Source organism: Ovis aries, chromosome 2 (assembly GCF_016772045.2).
Source record: "Ovis aries strain OAR_USU_Benz2616 breed Rambouillet chromosome 2, ARS-UI_Ramb_v3.0, whole genome shotgun sequence".
Lineage (NCBI taxonomy): Eukaryota > Metazoa > Chordata > Mammalia > Artiodactyla > Bovidae > Ovis > Ovis aries.
In genome coordinates, this window is record NC_056055.1 from 50,940,729 (window position 1) to 50,952,874 (window position 12,146).

The 12,146-nt window shown below is 34.7% G+C and overlaps 1 protein-coding gene across 1 annotated transcript in view; it reads right to left on the reverse strand.

Moving 5' to 3' along the window:
• DCAF10 (DDB1 and CUL4 associated factor 10) overlaps nucleotides 1-12,146 on the reverse strand; it is a 59,696-nt gene that overhangs the window by 39,166 nt on the left and 8,384 nt on the right. Inside the window, exon 2 of the mRNA XM_015093134.3 lies at nucleotides 4,010-4,123. Within this exon, the coding sequence (XP_014948620.2) occupies nucleotides 4,010-4,123 (114 nt within the window). The remainder of the gene's footprint in view (nucleotides 1-4,009; nucleotides 4,124-12,146) is intronic.

The window sequence follows — 12,146 nt, forward strand, 5'->3', positions numbered from 1 at the left end:
GTTTGGACCATAAGGCAGTGTAAAGGCTGTATGAAGGCTAACTTGCGGTTAGTAACTCACAGAGATTTTTGACATGCCTCTACCCAATGCCACAGTCTAGATGAACAAGGTGGTTTATTTCTAGAAAACTTTTATGCTGAAACTGTAGCCCTCAGCAGAATTTGTAGCCCCAGTCTTATGCATAGTTTTCTACTAGACTCCTCACCTTGAACTGGATGTAGAATTAACTCTCCTGTCCTTTGTACTTCTCATACCTGTCAAAACAGAAACTCAAAGAGTCACAGGCATTTAGCAGATGCCTCCAGGGTAAAAGCCAGCGGAATACATGTTTAATTCTTTGCATTCTTGCTTCCACTTCATTTTTGGCCCTAGGAGTCCTTACTTTCTTATCAGCTCAACTCTACATTAAAACAATATTAAAAAAAAATTATCGAACATTTCTGTTTTTAGCAGAAAGGTTATTCAAAGTATTTAAAATCTTTTACAACTTAATTTTTACTTGCTTGATTTACCAGTTTTTGTATTAAAATCTCTTACTATGATTATAGACATGTATTAGTAATTCCTTATTATTCTGTTTTTGCTTTCTTAATTTCAAGTTGTATACAAGCTCATGATTATTATATATGCTTGGTGGATTTTTCTTTTAATATGTAGTTGCACTTTATCCTTATTAAAGAAAGCCTTTGGTCTTCCATCTGTTCAATAGCTATAACCTGCATCAATTTTCTTTTCCCATTTCTGGGTAGTTTTATTTTTGGTATCTCCATAAAGAATATATGTGTGATCTTGTTTTTTATTCAAATTGCTATCTGTCTTTGAATAAAGAAGATCAATTCATTTATATGTAAATGTAGACTATTAATATTTTGGACCTATTTCTACTTCTTGTTTTCTATTTATCTTTCCTTTCCTTTTTATTTTTACTTTTTTAAGCTTTCCTTCTGTTTACTGATCAAGTTTTTAATAGTCTCTGCCACCCCCTGCCCCACTTTGCTGGTTTGAAAGCTATAAATGAAATGTGTATTAATTTTTTATCATATATATTTAATCATAAATTGTTCAGAGTCAGAAATTACTTAGTATTTCTATCCTCTTCCTAAACATGATGTGAACCTTAAATGTTATACCTTCCCACTGAACAAAACTCCTTCACCCATACAACCTATTTGTTGTCACCATCCAGAGCTACACTGTGCAATTTGGTAGCCATTAGACACATGTTGCTTTTGAGTCCTTAATTTGTGGCCAGTCTGCCTCAAGATGTGCTCTAAGTTTAAAATATACACTGGATTTTAAAGATTTAGCATGAAAAAAAAATGGAAGTAAAATATCTGAGTATTTTTTATACTGATTGCATGTTGAAATAATAACATTTTAGGCATACTGGAGCAAAAATTAGTGTCTTTATGTGACTACTAGAAAATTTTTAAGATAGTGCTAATCTAGAGCTTTCATTATAACTTTGTTTTAAATGCACCTTCTTCCCCCTAAAATCCTAATCTATCTTCTATTAATAATAACATTTATAATTACTATATATAATTAAAATTATTTATCCTAGAATAAGAATTTATCTGGATATGAAATGGTATTAAACATTACTTTGTCTTAGTACTGATATTTAAGATATTACTCCTTTTTCTTCTAGCATCAACTATTGGTGATAAGAAATCAGGTAGTTTAATTATCATAGCTCCATAGATAATCTGGCTTCTAACTTTGGTGGTAAGATTTTCTTTATTTTTGATATCCTAAAGTTTCATCACATCCTCTCTAGATGTGAATTTATCTTTGTTTAACCCACTAAACACTACAGTTTACTTTTAATTCAAGAATTCAGGTCTTTCTTCAATGCAAAAAAATTCTCAGCCTTTGTGTCTTCAAAATTTAGTTCTCCTCCAATCTGTGCAATTTCTTTTTTTCTGTATTTGATATATTACGTATCTCAATTAATCTCTAGGTAAAATTCTTAGTAATATTTTCCAACCCATTAATTCTCTCATCAGTGGTATACAGGGTAGTAATTACCACCTATTAAGTTTTTAATATACCAGCTATATTTTTAATTTATAAAAGTTCTAGTTACTTCTTTTCCATATTAACCTATTCTTGTTTCATCTCTTTTCTTTCATAATTTTGAGCTCTCTATTAATGGAAAGTATCTGTTAACTTTTTTTTTCCTGTTAACTTATTTGAGCATCCTAAAAATGATTTAAAGTGTCTTCCAATCAATGGAATACTATGCAGCCATTAAAAAGAATAAAACCATCCCATAGGTACAAATATGGAATGATCTCTAATTATGTCATTAAGTGAAAAAGCCAAGATATGTATTAGTATGTGTAGAATGCTACCATTTATATAAAAGTGTATACATATAGATGTGTGTGCGTGTGTGTGTGCGCACATGTATGAGTATGTGTATATATGTTTGTATATGCATAAACTATTTCAGAGAAGATACCAAGAAATTGGTAATAGTGGTTGCCTCTGGGGAGAGGAACTGGGTGGCTAGGGGACAGAGGTGGGAGATAGACTTACTTTTCACTGTTTACCCTTTTGTACCTTTGAATTTTGTACCACGTGCATGTATTACCTAGTCAAAAAAAATAAATAATTCATTTTTTAAAATAAAGTCTTTGTTGAACTACTCCATAAAAATAATTTCATCTGGAGAAAATGCCTGTTCCAGTTGCTGATTTTGTTATATTAATATTAGATTACCTTAATGAGTTTTAGAATTTTGGTTGTAGACTCCTTTTGAGTAAGAAAGATGAAAAAACAATTTCTCTTTTCTTATTTAATGATTTTATAGTTGTCCTATTTGGATTTCTGGACCCAAATCCACTACTTGGTCTCATTGGGATCAAAGCCTCCAGTTTCATGATGATATCTATCACATATGTACCTTCAATCACTGACTCAGCAATGGCTTCATTCAATTCATGGTAATGAAGCTATATAAATCTTTATCAGCTAAAAGCTATAGCCCCAGGTAATTTACAGCTTTTTCCTTTTTTCAGCCTTTCACAAATATGGGACAGATATTCCAACTAAACCCCTGGCTTCATGTAATAATTCTGGTTCTAGTTCCTGCCTCACATGAAATACTTTAGCATTTTTGATTCCTGACAGGAGCTAAACTATTACATGTCAGTGCCAGCCTGAAAACCCAGTGGGCTTGTGTCTTCAACTCTGTAACAGCTTTTTGTGTGTGTTCCAGTCTGGCCATATGGTCACAAAGATGTTTATGTTGTGTCAGAGCCTAGCTGTATCTTTTGTGCTATTTAACCAACTGTTCTGTATGTTTGGAGCATTTCTTCTTTTTTTGATAATTAAAAGTAATCATTACAAAAGTCATATCATCTCATTATATAGTTTTGAAAACAGAAAATTACTCATAATCCATTCATTCTAATACATCCACTGTAAGCATTTTAAAATACTTCCTCTAACCTTTTTCTTCTGATCATATTTATACAGTTTTTATGATTTTAACCAGTATTATTTCAAGTATTTGTCCATGTTGATATCCAACATCTGTAATCATTTTAATGACTGTGTATTAGTCCACCAAACTATACAACTGTTATTTCCCACATTATTGAGAATTTAAGGACCTTCAAACAATAAAGAAGTTCTCTGTGCCTATCTGTTTTTTTCCCCTCAACAGTTTGAATCTGGGGCCTGGTGGTGAGAGAGGCTAAGCAATGGCACTGCCCCAAAGCATTACAGGACTAACAAAATACATGGCTGAGGTTCATAATGATGGCCCTAATACACAAAGAGAAAAGGTAAAATCATATGGAAATGAAAATGCATTTCAGAAAGATTCCAATCCAAAATGGTTAACAGTAACTTTTGTAATTAAAAGGGTAAGTTGCACAATTCACAAATGTGTACCATCTAGTACTGCTGGTCAAGGCATTATACATTTTCACTAACTTCCAAAACAGAATATTTTGGGTCACATTAATAAAGTTTACTTTCTCATGGTAATACTAACCTTATATTATTTACACAGTCTTCATGAGCTTCAGAAAGTGTTTTTATGTGCTTTGAAGATATAGGATCAAAAAGTAGAACTTCAGTCTGTTCACAAGCAACTGTCAGCACTGACCTGGAAGGAAATGACACATTTCTCTTAGTTTACTTAGCATTCTCTTGTTTTATTGATACTCATCTATTTATGACTATATAAGATATAGATGAATAACTTCTGTCCATATTAGTAGCAAATACTTAAAAGATTGAGACTATTCACTGTTGCAAGTAGTAGTAGGAAATAGTAGTCTCATACATTATGGTGAAGTATAAGCTGGATGCAGCTTGTATGGAGAGTACCAGTATCTAACAAAATTTTAAACGTGCATATCTTTTATCTCAGCGTTTTTTTTTTCTGAGAAACCAATCTAGAGAAATAACAATTTCCAAATACAAAGAAGCACATATAAAGATATGCTTCATTGTATGGAGAAATTGGAAGTAACCTAAATGTACATGAAAGAAAGATCGATTTTATAAGCCATAGTATGTAATACTTTGCAAAATGGTGCAACACTTAAAAAGGGATAACTTTATATGCATACGAAGGGGCCTAAAACGTATTTTTACATGAGAAAAGCTGGCTTCAGAAAAATATGCGTAAATGAGGAAACTTAGGGAAAGATCATATAAATTAGGCAATTCTTCATCAGTATCTATTAAAATGCACTCAAAGGTCTAGCATACATCCTACCAAACCAGTTTTAGTCAAACTAAACCTTTTCTTTTATGGATTTTAGTACTGTTTCTTGTTTCAGCCCTTTCCTATTACAAAATTACACTTTTATAAACCTTTTACAAACACCATTTTTTAAACTTTTTTATTGAAGGATAATTGCTTTACAGAATTTTGTTGTTTTCTGTCAAACCTCAACATGAATCAACCATCAGTTCAGTTCAGTTCAGCTGTTCAGTCGTGTCTGACTCTTTGCGACCCCATGAATCGCAGCATGCCAGGCCTCCCTGTCCATCACCAACTCCCGGAGTTCACTCAGACTCATGGCCATCGAGTCAGTGATGCCATCCAGCCATCTCATCCTCGGTCGTCCCCTTCTCCTCCTGCCCCCAACCCCTCCCAGCAACAGAGTCTTTTCCAGTAAGTCAACTCTTCGCATGAGGTGGCCGAAGTACTGGAGTTTCAGCTTTAGCATCAGTCCTTCCAAAAAACACCCAGGAATGATCTCCTTTAGAATGGACTGGTTGGATCTCTTTGCAATCCAAGGGATTCTCAAGAGTCTTCTCCAACACCACAGTTCAAAAGCATCAATTCTTCGGAGCTCAGCTTTCTTCACAGTCCAACTCTCATATCCACACATGACTACTGGAAAAACCATAGCCTTGACTAGACGGACCTTTGTTGGCCTTTTTTGGGAAAGTAATGTGTCTGCTTTTCAATATGCTATCCAGGTTGGTCATAACTTTCCTTCCAAGGAGTAAGTGTCTTTTAATTTCATGGCTGCAATCACCATCTGCAGTGATTTTGGAGCCCCCCAAAATAAAGCCTGACACTGTTTCCACTGTTTCCCCATCTATTTCCCATGAAGTGATGGGACCAGATGCCATGATCTTCGTTTTCTGAATGTTGAGCTTTAAGCCAACTTTTTCACTCTCCACTTTCACTTTCATCACGAGGCTTTTTAGGTCGTATTCACTTTCTGCCTTAAGGGTGGTGTCATCTGCATATGAGGTTATTGATATTTCTCCCGGCAATCTTGATTCCAGCTTGTGCTTCTTCCAGCCCAGCGTTTCTCATGATGTATTCTGCATATAAGTTAAATAAGCAGGGTGGAATTAGCCATAAGTATACCTTATCTGCTCCCTTTTGAACCTCCCTCCCACCTCCCTCCCCATCCCACCACTCTAGGCTGATAGAGAGCCCATGTTTGAGTTTACTGAGCCATACAGCAAATTCCCGTTGGCTATCTATTTTGTATATGGTAATATAAGTTTCCATGTTACTCTTCCCATACATCCCACCCTCTCCTCCCTTCTCCCCATGTCCATAAATTTATTCTCTACATCTGCTTCTCCATTGCTGCCCTATAAATAACTTCAGTACCATTTTTCTATATTCCATATATGTATATTATCTTTCTCTTTCTGACTCACTTCACTCTATATAATAGGTTCTAGGTTAATCCACCTCATCAGAACTGACTCAAATGCATTCCTTTTTATGGCTGAGTAATACTCTATTGTGTATATATACCACAACTTCTTTATCCATTCATCTGTCAATGGACATCTAGGTTGCCTCCATGTTTTGGATATTGTATGCTGCTGCTGCTGCTAAGTTGCTTCAATCGTGTCCAACTCTGTGCGACCCCATAGATGGCAGCCCACTAGGCTCCTCCGTCCCTGGGATTCTCCAAGCAAGAACACTGGAGTGGGTTGCCATTTCCTTCTCCAATGCATGAAAGTGGAAAGTGAAAGTGAAGTCGCTCAGTCGTGCCCGACTCTTAGAGACCCCATGGACTGCAGCCTACCTGGCTCCTCCGTCCATGGAATTTTCCGGGCAAGAGTACTGGAGTGGGTTGCCATTGCCTTCTCCTCTAGATATTGTATAGTGCTGCAATAAACAATGGGATACACGAGTCTTTTTCAACCCTGTTTTCCTCAGGGTAAATGCCTAAGAGTGGGATTGCTGAGTCATATGGTGGTTTTATTTCTAGTTTTTTAAGGAAATCTCCATACCATCTTCCATAGTGACTGTATCAATTTACACTCCCATCAACAGTGCAAGAGCGTTCCCTTTTCTCCACACCTTCTCCAGCATTTATTGTTTGTAGACTTTTTGGTAATGGCCCTTCTGACCAGTATGAGGTGATATCTCATTGTGGTTTTGATTTGCATTTCTCTAATAATGAGCGATGTTGAGCATCATCTTTCCACATGTTTGTCAGCCATGTGTATGTCTTCTTTGGAGAAATGTCTGTTTAGGTCTTTTCCCCACTCTTTGAATTGTTTTTCTACCACTGAGTTGTATGAGCTGCTTGTATATTTTGGAAATTAATCCTTTGTCAGTTGTTTCATTTGCTATTACTTTCTCCCATTCTGAGGGTTGTCTTATCACCTTGCTTATAGTTTCCTTTGCTGTGCAAAAGTTTTTAAGTTTAATCTGGTCCCACTTGCTTACTTTTGTTTTTATTTCCATTACTCTAGGAGGTGAGTCACAGAGAATCTTGCTTTATGTCATTGAGTGTTCTGCCTATGTTTTCCTCTAAGAGTTTTATAGTTTCTAGTCTTACATTTAGGTCTGTAATCCATTTTGAGTTTATCTTTGTGTATGGTGTTAGCAAGTGTTCTAAATTCATACTTTTACATGTAGCTGTCCAGTTTTTCCAGCATCATTTACTGAAGAGGCTCTCTTTGCCCCATTGTATATTCTTGCCTCCCTTGTCAAAAATAAGGGCCCCGTAGGTGCATGGGTTTATTTCTGGGCTTTCTATCTTGTTCTATTGGTCTATGTTTCTGTTTTTGTGTCACTGCCATACTGTTCTGATGACTGTAGCTTTGTTGTATAATCTGAAGTCAGGGAGGTTGATTCCTCCAGCTCCATTCTTCTTTCTCAAGACTGCTTTGGCTATTCAGGGTCTTTTGTGTTTCCATATGAATTGTGAAACTTTTTGTTCTAGTTCTGTGAAAATTGCCATTGGTAATTTGATAGGGATTGCACTGAATCTGTAGATTGCATTTGGTGGTATAATCATTTTCACAATATTGATTCTTCCTACCCAGGAACATGGAATATCTCTCCATCTTTTTATGTCATCTTTGATTTCTTTCATTAGTGTCTTATAATTTTCTGTGTACAGTTCTTTTGTCTCCTTAAATAAGTTTATTCCAAGATATTTAATTCTTTTTGTTGCAATGGTGAATGGGATTGAATCCTTAATTTCTCTGATTTTTCATTGTTAGCATATAGAAATGCAAGTGATTTCTATGTATTGATTTTGTATCCTGCAACCTCGCTAAATTCACTGATTAGCTCTAGTAATTTTCTGATACTATCTTTAGGGTTTTCTATGTGCAGTATCATGTCATCTGCAAACAGTGAGAGCATTACTTCCTCTTTTCCGAGCTGGATTCCTTTTATTTCTTTTTCTTCTCTGACTGCTGTGGCTAGGACTTCCAGAACTATGTTGAATAGCAGTGAAAGTAGACACCCTTTCTTGTTTCTGATCTTTGGGGGAATGCTTTCAGTTTTTCACCATTGAGAATAATGTGTGCTTTTACTATGTTGAGGTAGGTTCCTTCCATGCCCTTTTTTGGAAGAGTTTTAATCATAAATGGGTGCTGAATTTTGTCAAAGGTTTTTTCTGCATCTATTGAGATTATCTTATGGCTTTTATCTTTCAATTTATTAATAGGGTATATATCACATTGATTGATTTGCATATATTGAAGAATCCTTGCATTCCTGGAATAAACCCAAGTTGATCATGGTGTATGAGATTTTTGATGTGTTGCTGAATTCTTTTTGCTAAAATTTTGTTGAGGATTTTTGCATCTATGTTCATCAGTAATATTGGCTTATAGTTTCCTTTGTGTTGTCTTTGTCTGGTTTTGGTATCAAGGTGATGGTGGCCTCAAAGAATGAGTTTGGAAATGTTCCTTCCTCTGCAATTTTTTGAAAGTTTTAGAAGGATAGGCATTAGCTCTTCTCTAAATGTTTGACAGACTTCTCCCATCTGGTCCTGGGCTTTTGTTTTTTGGGAGATTTTTGATCACAGATTCAATTTCAATGCTTGTAATTGGGTTGGTCATAACTTCTATTTCTTCCTGGTTCAGTCTTGGAAGATTGAACTTTTCTAAGAATCTGTCCATTTCTTTCAGGTTATCCATTTTATTGCCATATAGTTGTTCATAACAGTCTCTTATAATCCTTTTTTATTTCTGCATTGTTTGTTGTAACCTCTCCTTTGTCATTTCTAATTTTGTTGATTTGATTCATTTTTTCTTGATGAGTCTGGCTAAAGGTTGGTCACTTTTGTTTATCTTCTCAAAGAACCAGCTTTTAGTTTTATTAATCTTTACTACTGTTTCTTTCATTTCTTTTTATTTCTGCTCAGATCTTTGATTTCTTTCCCTCTACTAACTTTGGGGGGTTTTTGTTCTTTTTCCAGTTGTTTTAGGTGTAAAGTTAGGTTATCTATTTGATGTTTTTCTTGTTTCTTGAAGTATGACTGTATTGCTATAAACTTCCCTCTTAAGACTGCTTTTGCTGCATCCCATAGGTTTTGGGTTGTCATGTTTTCATTGTCACTTGTTTCTAGAAATTTTTTGATTTCCCTTCTGATTTCCTCAGTAACCTGTTGGTTATTTAGAAACATGTTGTTTAATTTCCATGTGTTTGTGTTTCTTACATTTTTCTTGTAATTGATATTGAGTATCATAGCACTGTGGTCAGAGGAGATGCTTGATATGATTTAAATTTTCTTAAATTTACTGAGGTTTGTTTTGTGACCCAAGATGTGGTCTATTCTGGAGAATGTTCCAAGTGCACTTGAGAAGATGTATTCCTCTGCATTTGGATGGAATGTCCTGAAGAAAGCAATGAGATCCATCTCATCTAATGTATCATGTAAGACTTGTGTTTCCTTATTAATTTTCTGTTTTGATGATCTGTCCATCAAAAGTGGGGGTGTTTAAAGTCTCCTACTATTACTGTGTTACTGTCAATTTTTTTTATGTCTGATAGTCAAACACCATTTTGATTTCTGAAAATCTACTGTCTTTTATTGATTTTGTCTTAGTTTTCTGTAAATACTAATCTTTTAGATTCAGACCTAGCAAACAAAATCTTGAACTGATTTCAATTCAGGATTGAAATTGATTTTACTTTCAAATGAAATTCTGAAAGTGCAATCTTTTTAATATATAATTCCAAAAGCACATGAGATTTTTACACTTTAAGATGAAAGTGCATAAGATAGAATTCTAAATGGCCAAGCTTTAAAATTCAGAACAAATGTTTTACAAGATAAGGGAAAGCATCTACTAAATTGAAGTCATTTCCATATTTAGAAATCATGAAATTATCCTTTAAAGGGTGTCTGCTTAAATCCTTTTGTGAGGTATCTGAATTTTAAAAATTTAATAACATCTGAAGGATTTTTGTATTAGTTGACTACCATGAGTAGTCAACTAAAATATTCAAATATATCTAATTTTAGAAGATGCATAAATATTTCTTTTTGTTAGAAGAGTCATGAAATGAACTTGTCTTCATAAAAGTAATGAATCAATGATTTTTGGAAAGTCTTAATATTAAACATTATAAACAAGAGAGCTATTAAAAGATCAATAAGACTGATAGTCATTTTTTCATTTTAATATAATCTATTTTTGTACATGGCATAATTTGTAACTTTTAAAACTGGATGTCATTTGTCCCAACATCAAACTCTATACTTTGTAAATTCCATCTTTGTCATATATAGATTTTCTTTTAGGACTCTACATTCTATTTCATGCAATTTCTAAAAGGGCTGGCAAGCAGCCAAGCAAGACCCCCTCACTGCCCTAATAAACATTTTTAGTGGAAGCTAATGTCATACTGTCTTCTCCAAATGAATTTTAGATAAAGCATGTTAGGTTCTACTAGAAAATCTTGGTATTTTTATTAGGATGCAGTGACTTTACAAATTAATCTGGTAGAATTTATATCATCTCATCAGTAATATGCACCATTTTCCATATATTTAAGATATTCTTAGTAAGAGAACTATAACAATTATTTGTACATCCTTATACATTAAGAATTGACATAGGAAGTTATACATACACATACATATCCACCTGTGGATTTTGAGGTTGTAATAAATCTGTAGAAAAGTTTACATAGAGTTGATAGTTTTACAATACAGAGACTTCCAATACTTGAACATGGCATATCTCCATTTACAATGGAGATTTTCTCCATGTAGATCATGCCTATCTTTCATTAGATCTATTCCTGGGTACTTGAGATATTTTTTGATGCTCTTGTAAATGTTCTTTTTAAAATTTTGTTTCATTTGTTGTTGGTATACAGAAGACCAACTGATTTTTAAAATGCTATTTATTCATCAATCTTATTTTAATATTTATCACATGTTTTTGGTTTTTAATTTATTTATTTATTTTTTTTGTTTTGTTTTGTTTTTTTTTTAATTTTAGTTTTTTATTTTTTAAATTTTAAAATCTTTAATTCTTACATGCATTCCCAAACATGAACCCCCCTCCCACCTCCCTCCCCATAACAACTTTCTGGGTCATCCCCATGCACCAGCCCCAAGCATGCTGCATCCTGCGTCAGACATAGACTGGCGATTCAATTCACATGATAGTATACATGTTAGAATGTCATTCTCCCAAATCATCCCACCCTCTCCCTCTCCCTCTGAGTCCAAAAGTCCGTTATACACATCTGTGTCTCTTTCCCTGTCTTGCATACAGGGTCGTCATTGCCATCTTCCTAAATTCCATATATATGTGTTAGTATACTGTATTGGTGTTTTTCTTTCTGGCTGACTTCACTCTGTATAATCGGCTCCAGTTTCATCCATCTCATCAGAACTGATTCAAATGAATTCTTTTAACGGCTGAGTAATACTCCATTGTGTATATGTACCACAGCTTTCTTATCCATTCATCTGCTGATGGACATCTAGGTTGTTTCCATGTCCTGGCTATGATAAACAGTGCTGCGATGAACATTGGGGTACATGTGTCTCTTTCAATTCTGGTTTCCTCGGTGTGTATGCCCAGAAGTGGGATTGCTGGGTCATAAGGTAGTTCTATTTGCAATTTTTAAGGAATCTCCACACTGTTCTCCATAGTGGCTGTACTAGTTTGCATTCCCACCAACAGTGTAGGAGGGTTCCCTTTTCTCCACACCCTCTCCAGCATTTATTGCTTGCAGATTTTTGGATCGCAGCCATTCTGACTGGTGTGAAGTGGTACCTCATTGTGGTTTTGATTTGCATTTCTCTGATAATGAGTGATGTTGAGCATCTTTTCATGTGTTTGTTAGCCATCCGTATGTCTTCTTTAGAGAAATGTCTATTTAGTTCTTTGGCCCATTTTTTGATTGGGTCGTTTATTTTTCTGGAGTT